We start from the raw sequence: 23,418 nt of genomic DNA, 5'->3' as shown, positions 1-23,418 counted from the left end.
AGAGTGAATACTTTGAAATATACACTCAGTATTGCACCAACTATCCCAAGTAAGTAGCTAAAAAACATTCGTTTTAATTACATCTTTGCTGTCGTATTTTCTTTGAGAGACAAATTGTACACGATTAATATGATTCTCTTTTGTCCTCCAGCTCAGTGGCAGCACTGACCGACTGCATGAGGAGTAAAACTTTGGCCACGTTCTTTGGGGATCGACAGGCTGCTCTGAATCGCTCCCTCCCTCTGGGCTCCTATCTGCTAAAGCCGGTCCAGAGGATCCTGAAGTATCACCTGCTGCTTCAGGTACAGAATGTCCTCCGGAATCAATTTATTTCTTCAAAATGCATCCTGCAGGTAGATTTGTGGTTCTCATGTTGTTAACTATTCACTCATAGTTCTCAACCCCGTGTCATTTTACAACTGCTTATTACGCAGCAAGTTGCCTGTGACTGGTAAACAGCTCAACCTTTGATTTGATTAATTATTAAGAACCTTAAGGCTAAAAGATATTTGTGTATTTTTTGGACGTGCATCTTTCTTTGTTTGGGGAAGGATTTCACGAGCTCCCTGTAGGGCTGACGTCGTGATAAATTGTAACTGTCTCTAATCTCTTGTGAAGGAAATTGCGAAGCACTTTGACTCGGACGAGGAGGGCTATGAGGTCATTCAGGAGGCCATCGACACCATGACCGGCGTGGCCTGGTACATCAACGATATGAAGAGGAAACATGAACACGCTGTCAGAGTGCAGGTCAGAACGAAATACCATGCATGTATGCAACATCCTCTTGAAAAGGTACATTTATGTCATTGCCATGCAGTGTTTTCAGAGAGTAAAACGTGTACTCGTGTACATTTGCAAGATCAGCAGCTCTGTTTTTCTCATGTTTTCTCTGTTGTCCAGAAACTCTTTCCTCTCTTTTGGGGTCTGGAGGGCCCAAATACATTTCTTTCATTGATTTATTCCAGATATTTGCTTCCATCTCAAGCATAAAGATGCATTTTAAATCTCAAGTATTTCAAAGCAAATCCATGAACCGTCACAATATGGTATTGGCACTATACTGTAGTCTAGTTGAGTGCTAAAGTGAGAGCTACAGCTTATAAAGGATTTCTGTACTTTGAATCCTTGACTGATTGGCTGGTTTCTCTTCCTGGTGTGTAATAAGGATTATAAATGAGCTCTGACATATGGCTGACATTTATGTTCTTTCATGCTGGAGGAACATGGCTGACAGTGTATGTGTGGGGGGGGGGGGGTATGTGCTTTCATGTGCATCTGCAGGAGATACAGTCTCTCCTCATCAACTGGAAGGGTCCTGACCTGACCACCTATGGAGAGCTGGTGCTGGAGGGCACCTTTCATGTCCTGCGGGCGAAGAACACCCGTACACTCTTCCTCTTCGAAAGGATGCTTCTCATTACCAAGAAAAGAGGAGAACACTACGTCTACAAGATCCACATCTCGGTATGTTTTTTGATATTTTGTCATCGATTTAGTGATTTAATAGATCAGATTTCCAGTTAAATGACGCAAGATTTACATAATTAATAACTTTTTATGACGGTAGTAGATTAGATGAAGCCTTATGTACATCACTACATTCATTGTTGTTGCAGTGCTCCACCCTAATGCTACTCGACAGTGCCAAGGATCCCCTGCTCTTCAGTGTTATCCATTTTAAGCATCCCAAGCAACCTCATACAGTGCAGGTAAATGGGAACTTGGAACACCGGTTATGCTGCATTCACATGGAATCAGGCAGACGGACAACACTATTACAGAAAACATAATATTGCATCAATTGTGCAGAAATATCACAAAACATCTGCTGTTTTTTCTGTGTTTCTTGTAGTCTTAGAGTAATTATTGAGATAATGTAATAATAATAATATTTTTTGTGTTAACAAAACCTGTTGTGTGCTTGTTGTTTCAGGCCAAGTCGGGAGAAGAGAAGCGTCTCTGGGCCCATCACATTAAGAGACTGATTCTTGAGAACCACAACACCATCGTCCCACAGAAGGTAAAAAACACCGCCCCTCGTGGAGCATTTTTATTCTTCTCTGCTACTGAAGAATTGCCTCATATTTAATTACAATCATATGTTTTCTTCAAAGGCAAAAGAAGCCATCCTGGACAATTCTATCTGTAAGTGTCACATAAACACTTACTTTTGTCAATTGAACTGTTTTGCATAGCAACCAAAGATGCTGCCAACAAAAGAGGAGGGTGTTTTATTTTAAGTGGAAAATGTGGAATGCTGTTGAATTAACCAGGAAGGCGTAGCCCATAACCCAACTGTCTATGAGCAGAAAATAGTTTTTGAAATTGCGGCTGCGTGTGGTGACTGTGTGCCTGTGTTGCTCAGATCCAGGGAAGTACCACTATAGTCCTGAGCGGCTGAAGAAAGCAGAGTCCTGCCAAGCTGATGACTTCCATCTTGGAGAGCGGAATGAGAGAAGGAGATCAGGTTAAAAAAAACACTACTCAGTCTATCTATTTGTGTCTATTATTCAAATAGTATTATAGAATAGTGTTGCTGATGATTAGTTGTCACTTAAACCTTTTTTGTCTTTTCAGAACCTGCAAAACAAATCATAAGGAGCACAAAAGGTTGGTACACCTTTGATGGGTTATTTGTTTATGTTCACTGGATGTTCACTAATATTTTGGCAGCCACAAGCTCATAAACTGTGGGTCAGTTGATCCACGTTCTGGGTGCTGTCCAGTGGCCCAGCCGCCCCACTGGTCTGTCGAACAGGAGCAGCCCACATCTCCGTTGCACTGCTGCTTTGTTCTCCCTCAAAGACATCCGGAAAACAGATCAAAAGACACACTCCTAATGAAGTTAATTATATGCAAAATCGGTGGACGGCTTTGTCATACACAAGCTCTTTTCAATAGTCAAATTCAGCCTTGCCTTCAGATCCCATCGCCCTCCTTTTATCTATTCTAATTGGCCATTATGAAAGAGAAACCTCTGTATTTGTGTCCCCCAGTTATCTTTTGCTCCCAGTCCAGATACATTTTCCGAAGCAATGTAATGAAGAAGCAATTTTCATGTCAACCATTCCATCTCAGTGAGGGAGTAGGTCGTCACATCCTGGCTAATTGCATCATGTCCTGTTTCAGCCTCTGAGATGAAAACGTATGTTTCTAATTGGTATTTATCTAATCACAAGGCCTCCCTGAAGTCTGGGCCAGACTAACCTCTGCCTCACTCAATCTATGCTTGTGTAGGCAGAGATTGTGTCCTGACCATTACCGTACATCATGCATGTCGTATTCAGGTTATTTTGTCATGTAATATTTGACTTGAGCATGCTTTATTTCATACATGTTGACATTCTCTTTTGTTGTTCTTTGTCTTTCTTCTCCGTGCAGCTGTTTTGAAGGTAAGTGCTGACATTCAAATGTAGTCTTTTATTAAACCTTGATAAGCTTTTTCATTCTGTTGTATGAAAGCGGTTTTTCGGTCAGTGTGCTGTGGTGAGATATGGTTCATCCAGGTTTGACTCAGCAGTTCAAACTTTCTATTCAAATTTGAAAAAGAACTCAAACCAAAAATTAGAAAGTACAAACCTTATCTTCCCAGAACATACTTTGACTTACCCCGGATTGCAAAAATCACTTCTCACCTAAAGCTGAAGCAGCTTTATTAATGATTCCATCCCATTTCCAGCCTTGCTATCACATCATGGCTCTAGCACTGGCCTTGCAATAACAAACCACATGTCTATGACTTCACGCTACAGCATGCAGACAGTGAGGGTGCACTGCTGGGGGAGAGGTGCTCCCTTCAGCCTGCCACTAGTGTCAGTACGCTGGCCTCCTGTCTAAGCGAGTCCCAGGCTGAGAGGCCATGTGTGGAGGATCTAATTCCCAGAAGGGACTCACAGGAGCAGCTAAGTCCTTCTGACCGTGACCCGAAACTGGACTCTCCACCCAGTGAGAGGATGCCGGAGCTGGAGAAGACAGAGGAGGCAAAGGAAGAGGAGGAGGGGGAGAGTTACAAGGAAGATGTACTGATGGGAGACGACCAGGTAGCCGACTTTGCCAGCTCAGTGCTGGCAGCCATCTCCTGCTGGCACTATAGAGCCAGGGCTTTGCTTTCCACTCACTTCACAACGGTGAGGGTTTCTGCCACCCACGGGTTTCCTATTTCTCGCTTCATTCCACTGGCTTACCAATATACTCTCCGCCACTCTTTTCTCGCCCCTCTCCCTGTTTTTTTCTTCTTCATAAATAGAACCAACTAACACCTGCTACCATTTGCTCTGTGCACGTTGAATGCCTCAGGTTGAATTCCTTCTATTGAAGTGCATGGACTGAAGTTCTCCCAAACTGCTCACGGTGAATTCTTAAAGCGTATGGGTGAAAGTCAATCTGGGCGCATGCCTTTGCTTTTATTGTTTTGCTTTGGAGTTGGACGTCATCACCCTGTGCATGCTCTCTTCTCCTCTGATGGATGTTTTCCTCGTGTGCTATGTTTCGTGATTGTGTTTGGTTTTTTGGGACGTGACTGATGCTGACGATTATCCTGTTGAAACCATGCCTGGATTAGCATTAGACGCAGTGGCCTAATGCGCCCTGTTCAATGTTGATTGGCTTCAAAGGTTAATGTAGCCATCTAATTAACTGATCATTATAATAGCAAAAGCCTTGCACTTTGATAATCATATTTTCTCACCACATTTCCCCTCTGAATATTCAAGTCTTTGTTCAGGTTAATTGTTATACTGGTATTGTTTCTGAATATGAATTGCTAGTAATAATAAAGACTTTTATCATAACCATTGTAGTGGATTTTTCAAAGCTGACCTTACGACACATTAAGTCTCTTGGAAACGTTTGCCCACTGTGACAGATTATTCTGCTGCACGCTGAGTCACTGCATGATCTCCAGGATGATGAAGAATACAAACTAAGCTTAATGCCCCGCTCTGCTCTTTCAGGACGATCAGACCGGAGACACGGCTGAGTGGAAAACGACACCAACAGAGGAGATAAAACCTCACAGGCAGGAGGACAAACATGTGGATGTGGCTGTGAAAGAAACTCTTTCCACACAGGTGATTAATAAAGTATTGCATAGATTTATACACCCATCCGTTAATTTCCACTCGTGTCTCTGAGGCCACTTCTGACATGTATTCACCGAGTTAAAGAATGACCATCTATCCTCATGCACTTAGTGTCGCGTGGTTTGTTCTAAAGCATATTTTCCAGCCATTGTATGTTTTGAATGACACACTTCCTGTCTATTTGCTGCTGTTATATCGTCTAGCGGTGAATGAGAGTAGGCGTATTCAACACTGCAATAAGCATTTCAGTTGTAAGTGTCCTTTGCTACGAGCAAAGCATTTCTCTAGGTGTATTTGGTGTCAGCGTTATATTGTAACATTGTGTTTTTACCTGATTTTCATGGTAACTTTTAACGGTTTAACTCACTATGGCTAACAGAAATGAGACAACGAGGAGTTTTTACCAGTTGCATACATATAAATTGCTCCCTGTAATAAAGTGGGCCTCATAAGAAATAAAACATGCATCATAAATTGTGGATGCTTTAGATTACACTGCCCGGGTCCATTACATTAATGGGTAACGGAGAGTGCTTGCCATCGTGATGTCTGTTTTACTCATTAAATCCCACTTTGCAAACACTCCTATCATATTTCAGGAGCTGTGCCCTCTAGACTGTGTCGCTCAAGCAAGAAAGACCCATCCGCTGGAGATGCCTTACTCCCAGTGCCCCGAGTCGCCGGTCTACCCTTTGCAACAAGGAGCCGACACACCAGAGTCTCAGAATAACTCAAGAGAAGCTGCAGAGGAGGAAGAAGGGGAGAGTGATTCCTCTGTTCTCCAAGTGGAGGGGACGAGTGCACTGACAAATGAGGAGCTCTCAGAAGAAGACGAAGAGGGGCTTTCAGACAATAAAAGCATCCTACCTTCCTCTGTGTTGGACCAGGCAAGTGTGATAGCTGAGCGCTTCATCAGCAGCCTTTCGAGACGGAGCAGTCTGGTATCGGAGGACTTGGGGTCCCTCGCGTGCCCCTCACCCTCGATAGATAATGAAGTCTTCAAAAGCTCCTCGGCTTGCATGGATTTAGAGCAACAGACTCAAATGCTGGCCAGCTCTTCTCCAGAGCCACAGGTGATCTCCGAGGTTGATCTGTCAACGCCTGCACCCGATCCCGCACTGAACACCCTCGTTGAAGAGGAACTCAGGTCCACTCTCTCTAAACAAGATCGCCTCCTCATCTGCAAGATCAGAAGATACTACCAACACGCTGAGCACGAGGATGCTACCTTTAGCATCAAGCGCCGGGAGAGTCTCTCCTACATCCCGGCAGGTCTGGTCCGCCACCTGAGCCGACAGCTAAACGGTAATCCTCAGGAGCAGGCCGTCACAGTTCATAGGAAAGGCCTCTCTCGGAACCGTCCCACTTCCTGGTCAGTGTTTGACCTTCCTGGCTTGGAAAACAGTCGAAACACTGACGCTCATCAAAAGACTAAACCACAGAGACCAGTGGAAGCTAAGGCTAGATCTCAGAGCATCACAGATGCCGCTACCACAGAGGAAGAGTTTAGAACCTCATCAGACATGCTCAAGGTTTGGCAAGACATGGAAATAGAGGACAACCTGCAAAATACAGAGGAGAAACTTAAAGACTCGAGATTAGAAACACCATGGGATGTCAGCTCAGACACTTTAAATGTTAAAGCCAGTAAGCAACCACCTCCTATTTTAGAAGAGTCTGAAAAAAGCACTGCCTCAGATGGCTCCTCCGTCTCATCTCCCACCACAACTTTTCCAGCAGTGGAAGGGGGATCCTGTCAGGACTCTACGTCTCAAGACGAGAGCCGCGTCAACCACGGCCAACTACCCAAGATAGTTGGCTTCCGAACAAGTATGGATGAGGACCAGATCCTAAACGACATGGGGAAGATGAAGAACAAGGTGTTCCAGCTGGCACGCCAGTACAGTCAGCGCATTAAAAGTAACCGGCCAATAGTGTGGCCGAGGAACCGAGAAAGAGCAAATCAACAGGGCTTCAAGAGTTTGCCTGCTGTCCGTGAGGAGAAGATACAATTGAGGAAAAAGGGTAAATAGGATGCTCGCTGCTTTATTTTGCAGTAACTTTCCTCTTAAGCTCATGTATGGAGAAAACTGAAAAGATTTTTTTTGTCTGTTTTTTTTGTGTATGTGTGCAGGTAAACCCAACCTGAGGTTGCCCTTGAACACTTGCGATCAGTCAGTCGTCCATGAAGAGCGTTCTCCAAGCCCGGTCCAGACCCCCAGCTCTGGACCCAGCTCTGGACCCAGCTCTGGACCCAGCTCTGGACCCAGCTCTGGACCCAGCTCTGGACCCAGCTCCCAGGGCACAGTTACATGCCCACAAAGCCCACCGTCGGAGACGGTGACCTTCCACTGGCCTGACGTACAGGAGCTGCGCACCAAATACACAGACACCTCCCACTCCTCGAAACTAACTCATAGCTGCACAGTCCTAAACGGGGCGCTGGAGTGCTGTACAAACAGGTGTAATGGGTGCTCACTCAAGTACAGTAGCTCCTCTGAGCTTCACAACGCTCTGACAGACGATCCGAGGACAGAGTCTGAAACAGCATACAAAGAAATGTGTCATGTGGTAGAGGACTGGGCCCAGCCCCAGCTCCAGCCCCTGCTGTGCAGGTGGAGCTCCTTGGACCACATGCTTGGGTCTCTTCCCCTCCATAAAGTACAGAACTTTCAGGAACCTGTGCGGACCTGCTTCACAGCAAGTCCGGTGTCTCTGATAACGAGGGAAAGCGGGGACAATGTTCTCCAGGAGGACCTAGACCGTACCACAAAGTCTGCTGCCCCGGGTTCGGGGAAGACGACAGAAAGTAATCTAGTGAAAAGCTTGCGAGAGAAGTTCCAGAGCTTAACCACAAGCTCATGAACATGTGAATCATGTGATTTTTATCAGGGACTATCGCGTGGAAACCAGTTACCTTATGCTTCTCAACGTCCTCTTTTCCCTCAAAAAAAAAATGCAACTTGTTGTCTGCACATTGTTTTCAGTATCCACGGTGATGATTTCTGCACCAATGAAACATAAAGGGATGTTATTGGTCATCGGTGAGGAGAAAGCATATTGTCTTTAAAAAGGTGTATTGCAATATTTGTACATTAGTATTTGTCTGCACTGTACAATACAAGTTTTTGTAAAGATTTGTATATAGTCCCTAGTAATTGAAGATTAAGTTCTACTTTATTATTATTTGCATCACTTTTGTTTCCACCCACTGTTGGTGATTCTTGCTATAACTATAGCACTGTTATCATTTAACCGTATAAACTGTCCGCTGGAGTTTCAGGGGAAAGCAAAAAGGAGCTAAAGTGTCATTGACGAGAGACCTCTGTTGTTGGGTAAAGTCTCTAACCGTACGCCAAAGAGGGTTTCCTTTTAACATTTGCTTCCACGTTTACTGTAGCTGCTTCTAAAAATGTTTCACAAACTATCACTGGAGCTTTGTTTTTCTCAATAAGCTGTATATTTTCTTTAATATTATTTATGAAACTGTATATTTGGGAGAGATTGGCCTCGTGTAAATACTGACCCGTAGCAGCCCTTTTTACTTTTCCATTCCAGAGCATATATCATTTCATACTTGAAGTTTCCCATATTTTCAATAAAAACAGAAATGGTAAATGTCCTCATAGGTCCCCTCTTTACGCTGTCATGCATCTCGAATACATCCATCCATCCCAGAAGGAAATCTACAACTTCCACGATCCACTGGTGAAATGGATTGAAGAATGCTTCCATGTTAATATAAGACTGAGACAGTGGGTCTGTTTTTAGAAGATGGGAATTAAGACGATGAATGTGTGGGGTGCATAGCATGTGGAAGGAATGTCTTATCGACATAATTATTTTTGAAATGAGGACCAAGCAGCACCACCAAACTAACCGGCATCTGCAATGATAAAATGGCATGCTCTGAAGTTACTGATGCATATCTGACTAAATTGATTAGATAAATAAGATTAATCTAATCATAAATAGATACATTTGATAAATAAAATCAATGTCTGGAGACCCTGGGTCCTCAAAAACATAACATTGTCTTATCAACGTATTATTTCTTTCCCTAATTTTATGAGAATCGCATGTTTCAGAAGTCTGCTACAGACAATTATACATTACAAGTCTGCCTAGTATATATGAAATATTTAGTTCCATCTTTTTTCTTCTTTATCATAAGAACAAAGGGTGGGGTTGCTACTTCACTTATTTTACACATACAGAATGTAGCTTTGTGGGACTCCAAACAAACTAGTAAAGCAGTGTCAACAAAAGACAAGGGTTGATATGTTTACTTACTAATTATTTACAGGTGAGAAATGTAATCAGTGTACTTAATTTGCTATCAGAATCAGTCTGAAACAGCTAAAAGCAGTATAAAGTGGCGCTGCATGAGTCTTTATTAATGTAATAAGTTATCATCTGTCTTTTATTTAAATTGACTGCACGGCCCAACCCCACGGAGCTCAGCGCGCGCTGTTTCCCTCCCAACTGATTGATATTTGCATCAGCAGCTGCGTCAAGTCAGCCATGAATAGACAGACTTACACCGGAAATGATCAGGGCAAGCCTTCAACATAACAGCGCAAATGCTCCTCAGTACCCCCTGTAATCTGTTCTCATCGACGAGGACTTTTATTTTCAACCATTGACCAGAACTTGCAGCTGGTCTGTCTGTTTACTAACTTGACACCAGACCGATATACCGGCCAGAGGCGCAATTCGAGGCGCAGATGCCAGCGACATCAGATTTCCTCTTCCACAAAATCAATTAACCCTTCTTTTTTCTTTCTGGACTGGCGAAAATATATAATTGTTGTATACACATATTTTTTTTTTGTCTGTGAAGAATGGGCTGCGCAATATCAGGCCTGACAGCAAAGGCAGAGTTTGGTGAGAGGACCACAGAGGATGATGATGATGCTGCTGCTGCTGCTGCTGCTGCGTGTCCCAGCGAGGATCAGATTCTGATGATCAAGGATTCATGGAAAGTTATCCGGGACGATATTGCCAAAGTTGGGATTATTATGTTCGTCAGGTAAAACGGTTAAACCTCTTCTGTACTTTTTCAGTGTTGTTTGCATGTCAATAATTCACAATTAAAGAGCTAATTCGTCGAGTGGTGAAGCTATTTGAAAATGTAAAGCCATAGGATCAGGAATATTATAGTGTCACCATCGAGTCAAACTGAGTAGCCTTTATAAACACTGATTCCCTTTAGACATTTTGTTTGATAATTTGAATTGAATAAAGGCAGCCTAAATATTGTGGATTTTGCAGTCAAAAGAAACACAAGAGGTCCAACAACAAAATGGTATTTTCCATGTCATGTGTGTCTAAAAGGCTCATGCTCGTGATCATCATAACGCACAGCAAAGGAGCAACTTATCAGTTCAACCTTTCAGACAGCTTAGTGTGCCGTGTGTTCTGGCCTGCTGGCCCAAAAGACAAAGGTGTTCAGAAGGTTCTTCTGTCCCACTTTGATAATGACATTCTGCCTGACCTTTACAAGCCGGAAAGTGAACATCGAGCTCGCCTCCACCTCCAGCACATCCCTCTGTTCTTCCCTCTGGCCCACAGCTTTTCATTTCGAGCTCAGAGCAGACTCCCCCCTCCTCCCCTCTTATCACTACACATCACATCTTAACAACATTATGGAATGATACACAGCCACCGGTCTGCCATAGTGCGATACAATTAAAGGCTTGAGCCATCAGGAAAATGCATTTCATCAATTAGGTTGACAACCTGCGTCTGGGAAAACATCTCTGACTTATGGCAATACAATGAAACAGATGAAAGTGGATATGGTGATAAAGAGTGGTGGACATTCAGGCTGCACCATTTGCATTAAGGAGACTACGGGGCACATGGCTATAGGAGTTCAATTCATGCCTTGTGTCCCCTGGGTGACCTGAACAATTGAAGAGATGACCTTAGCGCGTTAGCCTGGAAATTCATGGGCCTTGTGGGTCAGGGCCACCCCCCCCCCCCCCCCCCCCCCCGGCTGTCAGGGTGTGCGTGTCATGACTGAACAGTAATTGTTACAGCAAATAACAGAATCACCCGTTTTTATTGTGTTCTTGCTCTTACTTTAACAGACCTTTTTCTTCGGCAAGTCGACGATCCCCCAATTTAAACCAAATAAAATACTCTTAAGACTTAGCTGGGACCCATTCGTCAGTGCCAAAATAGTTACAACATCCTCTGAACAGCGCCAATTAACATTCCACGAGAGCGATGCAGCGCTACACTGTCTGCACATGAGCGCCACAACAGAGCACAATGCTGTGTAAACGGTGGAAATAAAGCTGGTGAGCAGGAGGTATGCATTTCCAAGCCACTTACATTGGCGTGCAAACATTGCAGCATTACACAATGAGTTTATTATTGAGTCAATTAATCAAGAGTGAATTCTTAATACTTTATGAGCCTGAATATTTCTCATGTAATGTAACTCTAAGCACAGACCCTTTCCATTTTGAAATGTCTGCACTACCAGTTGTAACATAAGATTATACTTTGAAGGTAATGAGCCAAACTATGGAGTTGCACATATGAAACAGGAAGACAATAAAAACATTGTACTATAGTCGACATATGACAACATGCGTTCCTTAGTCAGGTCACTCAAAAACATCTAGACACTCACCGACATTTTGTTTTGTCAACATATTCCCTCTCTGTGGTATTATCTGCTCGTCAAAGGGTGCAGAGCTACTCGTGTTTTGCACCATCACATTTCTAACACCTCCCCCACCAACTTTACTCATCAGTCGATCTATGGGAGCACATGTTTTATAGACATCTAATGCATTTAATCGTAAGGACTCTGTTTTATATTTCAGGTTTAGAAATGCATGTTTTTTTCCCCCTCTCACGGGGGAAAAAAAACGAAAATAGAACAAGCTTTGGTTTGACCTGCCACACCCACAGGTGCTCATGGTTTCTGCCATGCTTCTCTTTTTTTTCTTTCCTTCCCACGACTTCATTCTGAACAACCAGAGTTAGCGTAAGCCTTGCATCTCATTATGAGCACAACACGCCCAGCTGTGTATTCCGGCAGCATGATTTACAGGTCTATTTACAGGTGTCTCAGCTGAAGAAGGAAGACTCTGATTGGATGGCAGGATGCACAAAGGCTCTGGTCAAGGAAATTGATTGACGTTAAAAAAAAAGCAAAGCAAAACTCTCTATCAAGATCAGTGGCTCAATTTAACGGGGACTCCATCTCTGACGGGCAGGGTGGTTCATCACAGCTCCGGATGGAAATCAGGGTACGAATTGGCCTGGCTACCAAACTCACAGATCCACCATGGCCTGTGACTGATTGCAGCTGTTAGGTGTAAAGAAAAGGGCAGTGATGATAAGAGGAGAGTTAGAAGCCTCCAAACGAATGTTGATGAGCTGAAAGTAGCAAATTCACACTCAGCACTGCGAATAGAGGGTTACAGTTGTGTGACTCTTGGGGTTATGTCATGTTGGTTGGGGAAACTCAGGGGGAGGTTTGTTTTGTTTTCTGGGATTTAATATGACAGGCGGCTCTCAGAGACTGTGCACTGTTGTTGTCTTGGTAACAGGTTGTTTGAGACCCATCCCGAATGCAAGGATGTCTTCTTCCTGTTCCGAGACGTGGAGGACCTGGAGAGGCTGCGGACCAGCCGGGAGCTCAGGGCACACGGCCTACGGTCAGTCACCAACTCTGTGCGTAACATAACACAGCAACACATCAGCATCATCCACAGCAAAGCTGAACAAAACAGTCAACATAGTAGAGAACTGCATGGTGTACGCTGGGCAGGAGAGCAGACTGACATCCAGCACCCTCTTGTCTTGTCTACTCTAAAAAATCAAAGTGTGTCATTCATTCATTGGCTTCTTTCAGCATGATGAACATCCCAGTTGCCATGTAAAATAGGACACGGCTGGTATTATTGTACATTTTCTCGTCAACAAATCCCATGAAAAGACCCAAACCAAACCTAATACACTTCCCTAACGTGTATGAGGCAACCGGTCACCCATTGGTGAAAGAAGTACATCTTTAAAAACAGTGTAGAAACATTTATTTTCATTTTTAAATCAGGCTCAGTAATTTTTTAACAATACAGTTTAAAACCATGTTGCACAAGGTGCAGTGTAATACACAACTCATAAGATAAGTGTCAGGGCAAAATGCCTCAGGTAGTCGTATCATTATGACGCTGCTTACCACTCTGCTGCAGGCAGAGCTTGTAGCGTCTATTACAACCACTTGTCTGTTGTTTCCAAGGAGCATGGGGCCTCTGTGTGTTGCTCGATGCACAAGGCCAAAGAAGCCAATTATGGCGCACGGACTAAATGTGTTACGCATCCCAGCATAAAAGCTGGATGCGATAAGGCCAAATGACCCTTCAACCATACTCAGGGATATAGATGTCCACGGTGGTAATGAGACAGAGGGAAGAGAGATAAACCAACTCAAACCCATTGTTCTGTATTCATCTTCAAAACTGTCACGCACACTCTCCTCGGTGATGGAAAACACCTGCAAAAGCAACAAAGACAATTGATCCTGTTGTGTATTTTAAGCTGGGGAAATAAAACATGTTTCAAAGGGGGATAAAGTATGGTGCAATGTTGCATCATCAAGTGTGAGCTGCATTGAAATGATATGAAATCAATTTTTCTTGGCACATGAGTTTATGAAACTGAAAATGTCATGGTGCAGTCTTTCAACAGGTATGTACAGTGCTGTTTCAGCTGATAGTCGTCCGCTGCTAATTCACGATTAACTGGTTTTTGTCGTTTTTTTCTCTCCATCTCTTTTTAGGGTCATGTCTTTTATCGAGAAAAGCGTGGCTCGACTGGACCAGCTGGAGAGACTGGAAGCTCTGGCGCTGGAGTTGGGAAAGAGTCATTATCATTACAACGCCCCGCCTAAGTACTACAGTGTAAGAGCAGTGATCCCATCGCTGCTTAGCACAGTGTGTCTTTGTGACGCTGGTTTTTCTTTAAATAGAGGACTACACATCTTCTAATGTCCACTAACACAGCAGCTCTTTATCAGACTCACCATTATACTGAGACTGAAACTAAAGCAGCTGAATGAATTCACTCAAAAACTGCAAAAATGGACACACACTGATACTCTTGTAAATAGCAATGATAGCAATGGAGTGACACACCAACTGGATATCATCCTAGTTCCCACAGCGTTACATATACAGCGTATCAGTTAAGTTTCTCCCATCATTTTGTTTTACAGTACGTCCAAGCAGAATTCATCTGTGCCGTGCAGCCCATCCTGAAGGAGAGCTGGACGTCTGAGCTGGAGGAGGCATGGAAGGTGAGTAGTGCCATTGAGTCTCCTGTCTCTTTATGTGAGCGTATGTGGGTTCTTCACGTCTCCTCAATGAGCCGTGTAACATGTCAAAAAAAGGAACCAGTGCAACACAAGCTTGACTGATGAGGAATTTACATCTCACTGAACCAAACATGAGCATATGGAGGAAATGGAACATGGCTCTGTCACATCATGTTATGTCACTTTAAGATCGCTTGTGTTATTAATACCGGGACACTCGAATAATGTTTGCTCCTACTCTGTGTTTGTACACAATGGAGACATCGCTTTCCTTCAGGGAAGTTAGTTTTAGTGTGGAGCTTTCTGGTATTGGACCGCAGAGGCGGCAATACATTTCAGGGGGAATAAAACATGAATCACTTGTGGCCAAACACATATCTAAGAATAAAAAATTGACTTTAATGTACAAATATGTGCACTTATTTTAGTGTGTCTGTAGTTTCATGTTATATCTATATATATTTACATTTATATTTAACATTTAATTTCAGTTTCTGCTTCAATTAATGGCCTCTACGGCCTTCTAGTGGTTGAATATAGTCAGTTTAAATTTTATTTCTGTCATGCCAAACATTTGGCTCATCCTACTTGGGATTACTAGACACCATTAAAAAATATATATATATCACATATACGATATTATTTGTACATCAGTAGTCTCAAAAAATATATTGATGAAATAATGTTCTCGTAAATTGTGCACTGATAACCGCTACAAGCCTGACATTTTATCCAATAAATGTTTCCTCACCGCTCACCTTTTCTTTTAGTAACTGGTTAATTGAAATGTTTCATATATGAACACCGAACGCCTTTTATTACGAGACAATTATTTGATTCCATATCTTCCTGCAAATCGTCCTTATTTGATAGCCTCCATATTTGTGGACAGCCAACAATATTTGATAGCACTGTTTTGCACTAATTCACACAATGTACTACGAACTAGTATTTCTAAGGCTATGGGTGGAAAGTCAAGCCCAGGACACACAGAAGATGGTGATTGTGTTGTCTGCATACAAAATCATACTTCCCTTCCACACAATTTAAAACTTTGTTGAAAGAATGAATGTCCGTCACCCATGGGGACCCTGACCCAGCTCAATATGTGTCTTTTGTGATCCAGACCATGTTTCAGTTTGTGACCAGCCTAATGAAGCAGGGATACCAAAAGGAGAGCGACAGACAGCGCCTGCTAGCACTCTCCCCGAAGAACACGGCGCTATGAGGGGCTTCTTCTTCCAGTCACAAGTCAGGCTGCTTTCACCAGTACCGCACAGAAAGGTGGAACTGTATATAGTGTATTTATCGGCTCCTTTGCTACATCACTGATTTAGCGCAGGCATTGTTTGGTTCTTACTCAAAATGGACAAAAAGCAAACTTTGCAGTGACTTTCAACAGAGCACTTTATTTCTGAACTTAACTTCTGCAGTCCTCTTCCATGAGATCAGGACCCGGGAGCACGATACAAATGTCTGACAATATAGACCAGCTGTAGTTCAACCTGCCGTGCAATTGTGATGAACGGAAATGACGTTATTAGAATTAGACACAACTCTGTCTCCATAACAAACATGCCTTTCAATAAAAACCAACATTGACCATTTCTTGTCATGTCATAATTACCCACGTTAACTGAAACAACATATTTTGTTCGGGCTCAACAGTTTAAGATGGCCGGTTTTATAGCTTGGTATGAAACTGAATCAAAACAAAAATATTCATAGTCATTGTGCTTCAGGAGGTAAAATAAGATCATTGAATAAAGTAAACTTTCATCTCCAATACAGTGAGGTACTGGTTTTTAAAAAATACATCAAATCTGCTCTGATTTAGTTGTGTTTGAAGCAACTTGACTTTCATTGCTTATTCAATTATTAAACAAACAAAAAAAAGATACAACCGTCAATTAATTATTCTTAAGATAAAAGGTAAAATTGAAACACGGCAGCAGAGCTCACAGGTCAGCCGTAAATACAACATAATGTGGACTCTAACAATTAAATAGTATGAAGGGCAGGTAATCATTGGGCTCCATGGATTTGGCTCCAGGGGTGACACAGCTGTTGATGACCCGGTTCCGAAGCAGAAATGGTGGCGATTCAGTAAAGTTGACTTGCTTCGTCCTGTACAAGAAATCCTCAGGTTCCAATGGCACCGGAATGCCAGCGCTGAGACATTTCCACGCAAACAATGGCACAATATCAAAGCGGTCACCGGGTGGATGAACAGCGAGTCTGAGGCCTCGGGTGAGCGGGTCGAAAGCGGGGTGCGGCGACAGACCAAGTGAAGGCCTTTGCCGTTCCCTAGGATCGCACAGGCCAGTTCGGGTCCCCATGGTTATGTTACAGAGTCTGTCTCTCATTGGGTGGCTTTGGTCTTCTTGCTTTTGCTTTTCTTATCTTTCTTCTTAAGTCCATCCATGTGAGCTCTAAGGAGATTGGAGTATGCCTGCAAAGAGGTGTTCAAGTTCACGATTAAGTTCTCAGAACTCCATTCTCAAAGACAGACTAATATCAAGATCATTGCAATAATATCAAGGAGACCCAATCTGCATACAGTGACCAGGGGTAACAGCTTCAAAGTGCCATTGAAATAAACACAAAATGAGCTCAACCTACCATTTGAAACTTGATTACTTCTTTGGTGTTGACCTGAAATAGCAAGGAATGAAAAGTCAGCATTAACAGCTTGTAAAAAAAATGGCAAAATATCAGAGATCTATTTGATCAAACATCAACACATTGGAAACACAGTAAGCTCACCACTGTGCTAATTTTCTTCTTGCCATCAGATGCCCTGACGAGACATTTGTTGTCTGCTGGTTCAAATGACTCCGTGTGGCCCTTTCGGGCTGCTGGCTTGGTCCTCCCATCATCTGGAGACGAGAAACGCATCCCATTAGACGATGAAAGGGGAAACTTGTGGCATTATTCACAGGTTAAACTTGAAGGAAACTCAAGGAGGTGCTTACACTTCTTTAACGTGATGACAACACTGCCAGATGTTCTGCACTTCTGGAACAGTCGTGTGAGCTCTGTGAGAAACTGAGCAGAAACAAAGATCAATGTGAGTCCTGTAAGAATGATCAATACTGTTTGGGGCTCCAGCATGAAGATTAATCATGAAATGATTCCACAGACGTTGACTGATTATACACTCAGTGTATTAGCTACACCTTGCCTAAACTATTGCAGTGTTATAAAACATCCCTACAAAAAAACAACATTTACGAAGACTATCATTAAATATGTATCTAAAATAAACTGTTGGGCTGTTTAATCTCCTTCGGGGTAATGTCGGAAGGCTGTGGTAGTGTTTCATTTCACTGCCTCAAATGTAACGTTAAAATATAACGTTACATGTTTGATTAGCTTTACTAGATGGAAACGTATTTTCTTGTTTAACGTTACTTTACTCTGCTTCAGGAAACGTATAACTTAGCGTTAGCAGTCTTGAAATGATCAGTTACTGAATGCTAACTTACGCTCCAGGTTTTGCTAGATTGGAGTCTATGTACGAAAAAAATGACCAGTGCAACAGAGCTCTACGCGACCAACGTCTGCGTATTGCCCTTAAAATGCTAGAAAGTGCAATAACTGCTTAAAGCTTAACACGAAACCAAACGTTAGCTTCAATCAAATGATAGCATGCTGGCTAATGGGTCCGACTAATGTTAGCTTCACTAACGTTGTGCCTGTTAACTAGACAGCTAAACTAACGCAGGCAGTGTCAATTTATATTTTATGATCAATAACGTCGACAGATGAAATAATTAACAATATGCTCTTAATCTTACCGAATCATTTTCAAGCAGCACCATGACTCTAACTCCAGCTTTAGCGTTGGCTAACCACTGTGAAAGCTGTAAAGCACACGTACTACGTACTCAAGCCGGGGCCCCGCCCTGCGCCTACACTGCGGAAACAGGGTTTCAGTGACAGCGCCTCCTATGGCCGGGGAGGGGAATAACATACAAAGATCCCGTCAGTAGTCAAATGAATCAATCAAACACATACAATTGTTGAAGGAAACATTTGTGTACATAGATATTTTCCAATCATTTCGTTGATTAAAGACGACATTTACAAAAAAAATTACATTATATACCTACATGTTCAAGTGTTCCGGGCAACTCCAAGGTCGGAATTGAAATGGTAGTATTGTTGTCGTAAAATAGTCATAAAATATGAATGTATAGTAGGCCTATGCCATAATAATATAGTATGGCATAGAAATGTCAAGTATAGCATGTAGAAAAAAGTAGTATAGTCATAGTATAGTAAGTTGAAAATGTCAGTGTATTTTAAAAAAAACAAATCATAAAAAAGTGAGTAGAGAATGTCCAAAGAAATAATAAAAAACTCATATGTTGAAAACTAATAAAAAAGTATAGTACGTTGAGAAAAGTCACAATAAAGTTATTAAAAATCAGAGCACATATGTCGAAATCTCTTTGAAACAACAAGAGGAGATACTCATACTCCTCTGGTGCTATCTGATATGACAGACATCCCTGCTGTGTTGCAGCATATCTCACTCCTTCACCTTTTCAATACACCTAAGGTTATAAAACCTCAAACCACTAAACTCAAACACAAAACACCTTTGGAAAAACTAAACACCTGCACAACCTGTCAGCACGACAGATTCTTCTGCATGTTACAGAGCCTCTGGTGGAAACAGATTTGAACCTTCCTGTTATAGAGCTGGGTTTCCCTCCTTTCTCCTCAGATTGTCAAGTAACAATTCTATCAGCACCTTATCTCAGTGAGATATTCCTGAAGTTCTTTAGATCGGTTTCCTAGCGAGGACAGCCAGGATTTTAGGCATCTGACTATTTAGCTTTTTCTAAAATCCCTTTGTAACCATGGTAAGAAAACCCATCTGTTCTATTGCACCTTTGCACATAAAATCATATATAATAATAAAAGAATATTTCTCTAATTGTTGTTAAATGTTACACTTGAAGCAGTTCAGCATACTTGCTGAAGTTGATGTTCTTGCATGATTCTTGCCATTTTTGGGTTCTTTCCACATGGTTGAACATCCTCAAAACTTTGATGTAGGAAGACACCTTAGACTTAAGTTTACTATACCATTGTGCCAAAGAGTTGCATATTTTAAAAAGTTCTTAAAAATGTTCTATTGTCCTGATTTGATCTCCAAACAAATCATTCATACAAAAGCGTAGAAGCTACAAAAATACAGATATGCAATCCATTTTTACAGCTTTTATTAAATAAACACTGGATCACAACAGGATTGTACAAATTGTACAAAGACGTTTCAGTTTTTATTCAGTCTGAGTTGAGTCAAAAAATATATTTATACACACAACCAGTCCGCTAGATCAGACATTTTTGCTTTAAAAAGTTAAACAATAACTGTAAAAGTCAACAATAAGTCCCAGAAAGCATTGCTGTAAGAAACAACAATTCTAAGAGCTTCAAAATTGGGCTGTTCACTTTTGAATTAATGTTGGACATGTCCAGCAGCTCGATGATCTGAGGGCCAATCCTACATGGGCTGTTACCCCACCAATACCTTGGACTTGATACAGAAGCCAATACAAGACGTTGGATGACGTGGACGAGGTGAAGAAACTCTGTCATCCTCAGTTTTGGTCCGGAAATCTGCGCTTGGAGAAAAGAAGAGAAGGATGACATACGAATTTGCATCACTATGCCACTACAGTGAATATCATTTATCTTACTTACATTGAACTTGTATAAAGAGGTTTCTGTCATCTTCATAATGCACAATCTGGGTGTTGCCCCAGGTCATCAAGGTCCACAGCAAACTCAGAGTACCAGTCTCTGTCAAAGACTGCCCTGAGCTGACCATGCAGGGTCTTAGTCTTCCATACAGGGTGAGAAGCATGCTGGGAAATCACCAGACCCACTCCAGCTGTGCTCAGAAAGTAGTCCCCTGACCAATTGGAGGTACCTAAGGGACAGCACAACATTATCTGTTCAAATATTAACCAATTCACACAGGCAACAAACAGACTCCTCGACACATAAATGTTTAACCACAACAGTAAATGTCTGGGAATAATAATCCTGAAGACAATCTGTCACTCACCAATGTAGGCTACTTTATCAGTCACCATGTATTTATTGTGGTTGACTCTGGTATATGGAATATCAGACTGGTTTCCCACAGGCACAATGTACAGTTTCTGAAAAGTGAACGATGTGCAAACCAAAAAAAAAGAAAATTCAGAGGCAAAGATCAGCGTTTTTACCCAGCAGATCTATTTTTTCCATGTTGTTGTCTTACTATTTGGATGCTGATTTTCTGGTGAGGGCTGTCCATTGAGGCTAGAGACTTTAGGAAGGGCAGCATGGCTGGATTAGAGTCCCGCCCACAGCTGATCAGCATCCGCATCTTAACCCTTCTCTCGAATGCAGCGGCCCTGATGACGTCATCAATGAAAGGCCAGTATCTGTTCAATTAAAAGTAAAAAAGTGAGGAAATAAAGATAAAGAGGCGAATTTGATGGAAGCAAATGGTTTCTTTTGAGTGTCACCTCTGAGGCTTTTCAAAGAGTGTGGTGGGGAAGTACTCCATGACGGCTACATCGACATAGTGTTGGGCCTCTGAGATGATGGACAGAATAGCCTCCAGGTCCTGAGTCCTCGATGGAGGACAGAATGATGGTGGAGAACCCTGGGGTGAAACACAAACATTTAACAATATAATACCAACAAAAACATTTGATACATACAACACGACTGCCACGGTAACAGTTTGAGGTTTAGAGGTGGTTGAAACTGTAAAACGCACACTGTACGATCACTTCCGTTTCAATAGAGACAGCTCCTTTATCCATCACAATAACTGTCCTGTGACAAGGAAATGAAACCTAAGGAACTCACTGTGAGGTACAGCCTGCTGGAGACCTCATCAGTTTTCACCAGCAGGGGGTGATGTTTGTTGATGGTCGTGTCATACTTTGAAGGCCAGGGCTGAGGCAGGGAGCTGTGGGATTGTCCCATTACCCAGTAGGACTGGAAAATCTTATGGAGGTCCTTTGCTAGACTGGAGCAGTTGTAGACAACTATTCCCAGTTCCTTCACCTAAAAGTGAATTGTGAAATCATTTGGAGGTGCTTTTAAGGTGTCAAAAAAGCATCTGTAATTATAGATTTGAAGTATTACCTGTGTGAAAGCCCTCCAGTCCATGTTGGCACTTCCAATAAACACATGTTTTCTGTCAACTATCCAGAACTTGCTGTGGAGGACGCCCCTTGTCAAGCGTCCAAAATTCACCTTCCTCACCTGAACTCCTATACAGACAGCCAAAGAGGGAACTGCAGTGAAGGGAAGTCGGTGCAAACAATGCATCACAAATCATCACATACTGCAGTGAGTGTCGAGAACAGGAACAGTCGCTTGCAAACCTTTGCGTTTCAAGATCTCTAAATCGGTGGAGTTTGTTGGAACGGTTGGAACACTGGTCACCACTCGGACAGACACATTCCTGGAGGGCAGTTCTTCAAGTGCTTTCAGGATGTCCCTTCCCTGCAGAGGACAGACTCACAGTAATTTCGGCATTTTCCAATAACAAAAACAACATATTGAACAAAGAATTGATGTGTACGTTTTCATGTTTCTCTCCATTTCAGTTAATAACTCACAGGTATGTCAGAGGAAGAATTAACGTTAATGTCTTCCCCAGTTAAAGTCCAGTAGAAAGAGGCCACTTCAACGTGGTCCTTTGCCATGGCGATAAGATCCTTCCAGACATCTTCCAGAGGGATCCCCAGCGTTTCGTTGGTTCTGTATTGCACTTGCTGAGGGATGCTCTCCACCAGCGCCATGCTAAGACATTAACAAAGACATCTGCTGAGGGAGTTCTTTGGAAACTGAACTGGTGAATATTATAATTTAGAGAAACAATTTCAGAATCATTAACCATTAAGTTAAAAGATAAAGTTATAAAGGAACATGGTAATTATGCTACTGTTGTATGATAGAGATCTATGTTGTATCAATACATCGGTCTAAATAATCATTACTATTAATAAAGTTATTGTTCAGTTAAGTCTCAAATTTCATGCTATAAAATGATGTTAAACTGTAACAGGTATCAAATATACTTTGATCCACAGTTCAACATTATGTTAAGTAGCAGATGCAGTTATCTAATAAACTACCATATATATACATATATATATATATACACATATATACATATATATATATATATATATATACACATATACATATATATATATATCTATATATCTCTTCAGAGGGATTATTACCTGCACTGGTCCGTAGAGGAATTGCTCCCACCAGTTTCCTGAGGGAGAGTCTCATGATCTTTGGGGGCTGGTGGTCTTTTGAGCACCGCGATGGCAAGCAGGATCCCGAGCACCGTCAGACAGCCCAAAACCAGAGCTAATGTCACACAGCTGGTCGTCCTCTAACAACATGAAGTGTGATAGAAACACAAGTTCAGGAGTCACAACAATGTGTCATCAAAACCAGAGGGAATAACTTGGGAAATATTTGACGCAGTCTTACTCTTTTGCTTGAAACATCACCGTCATGAAGCCTGCTATACATAGAGGGCATTTTTTCATTTCATGTGATCTGCACCTATTCATTCAAAAACAGGAAATTGTCTTCTCAGACATGAAATAAACACACGACAACGATGACAGAACTAAACATTTTGCATTTTAAATTACTTAAATCTCAGCTGGAAGTTTGGTTTCCAAAGTATTGAACGCAAAAGCAACTTACACAAAGCAGATGCAGATCCACCAGAGCGAGCTCACAACAGAGTTGCTTCTTCCCCTCTAGCTTTCACCCCAAACTGATCTGAAGAGATACATCTGCTACAGAGTAGCTCATAGCACAGTTCCTGTTTTCACTTTCATTTCAGGTTTTGAGATTTGAGATTTGCTCGGGACTAAACAAAAGAGTGTAGTGAGTGAATAAAAGTAATCACAAAATACAGCTTTACTCATCAAATTT

The 23,418-nt window shown here is 42.1% G+C and overlaps 4 protein-coding genes across 4 annotated transcripts in view; 2 read left to right on the top strand and 2 right to left on the bottom strand.

Moving 5' to 3' along the window:
* Positions 1-8,706, top strand: part of LOC306790061 (pleckstrin homology domain-containing family G member 3-like) — a 29,075-nt gene extending 20,369 nt beyond the window's left edge. Inside the window, exons 6-19 of the mRNA XM_079286160.1 lie at positions 3-49; positions 152-302; positions 619-750; positions 1,285-1,467; positions 1,620-1,712; positions 1,937-2,023; positions 2,118-2,148; positions 2,369-2,470; positions 2,581-2,682; positions 3,385-3,395; positions 3,756-4,130; positions 4,956-5,072; positions 5,684-7,109; positions 7,219-8,706. Coding sequence (XP_079142286.1) covers positions 3-49; positions 152-302; positions 619-750; positions 1,285-1,467; positions 1,620-1,712; positions 1,937-2,023; positions 2,118-2,148; positions 2,369-2,470; positions 2,581-2,682; positions 3,385-3,395; positions 3,756-4,130; positions 4,956-5,072; positions 5,684-7,109; positions 7,219-7,949 — 3,588 coding nt within the window. The 3' untranslated portion in view covers positions 7,950-8,706. The remainder of the gene's footprint in view (positions 1-2; positions 50-151; positions 303-618; positions 751-1,284; positions 1,468-1,619; positions 1,713-1,936; positions 2,024-2,117; positions 2,149-2,368; positions 2,471-2,580; positions 2,683-3,384; positions 3,396-3,755; positions 4,131-4,955; positions 5,073-5,683; positions 7,110-7,218) is intronic.
* A 1,222-nt stretch (positions 8,707-9,928) lies between these two features.
* Positions 9,929-15,652, top strand: xgb (x globin; the record flags this gene model as incomplete). Its single annotated transcript, XM_079286159.1, has 5 exons — positions 9,929-10,116; positions 12,659-12,766; positions 13,891-14,011; positions 14,326-14,406; positions 15,551-15,652. The coding sequence occupies 5 exons, from the start codon at positions 9,929-9,931 to the stop codon at positions 15,650-15,652; spliced, it is 600 nt and encodes a 199-aa protein (XP_079142285.1).
* Positions 15,653-15,666: 14 nt separating this feature from the next.
* Positions 15,667-18,329, bottom strand: srp14 (signal recognition particle 14). The gene is made up of 5 exons (XM_079286025.1): positions 18,225-18,329; positions 17,400-17,472; positions 17,191-17,303; positions 17,047-17,079; positions 15,667-16,876 (listed from the first exon to the last, which is right to left on the bottom strand). Exons 1-5 carry the CDS (start codon positions 18,246-18,248, stop codon positions 16,787-16,789), a joined length of 333 nt encoding a protein of 110 aa, XP_079142151.1. The 5' UTR covers positions 18,249-18,329; the 3' UTR covers positions 15,667-16,786.
* Positions 18,330-19,875: 1,546 nt separating this feature from the next.
* On the bottom strand, positions 19,876-23,252 carry pld4 (phospholipase D family member 4). The gene is made up of 12 exons (XM_079286706.1): positions 23,185-23,252; positions 22,963-23,037; positions 22,701-22,861; positions 22,071-22,254; positions 21,834-21,954; positions 21,592-21,719; positions 21,310-21,510; positions 20,961-21,100; positions 20,711-20,876; positions 20,513-20,609; positions 20,146-20,374; positions 19,876-20,061 (listed from the first exon to the last, which is right to left on the bottom strand). The coding sequence occupies exons 2-11, from the start codon at positions 23,011-23,013 to the stop codon at positions 20,178-20,180; spliced, it is 1,446 nt and encodes a 481-aa protein (XP_079142832.1). The 5' UTR covers positions 23,014-23,037; positions 23,185-23,252; the 3' UTR covers positions 19,876-20,061; positions 20,146-20,177.
* Positions 23,253-23,418: the final 166 nt, after the last annotated feature.

The sequence above is a fragment of the Melanostigma gelatinosum genome (genome assembly GCF_949748355.1).
Source record: "Melanostigma gelatinosum genome assembly, chromosome: 16".
Taxonomy (NCBI): Eukaryota; Metazoa; Chordata; class Actinopteri; order Perciformes; family Zoarcidae; genus Melanostigma; species Melanostigma gelatinosum.
This window is presented reverse-complemented; position numbering and strand designations above follow the sequence as displayed.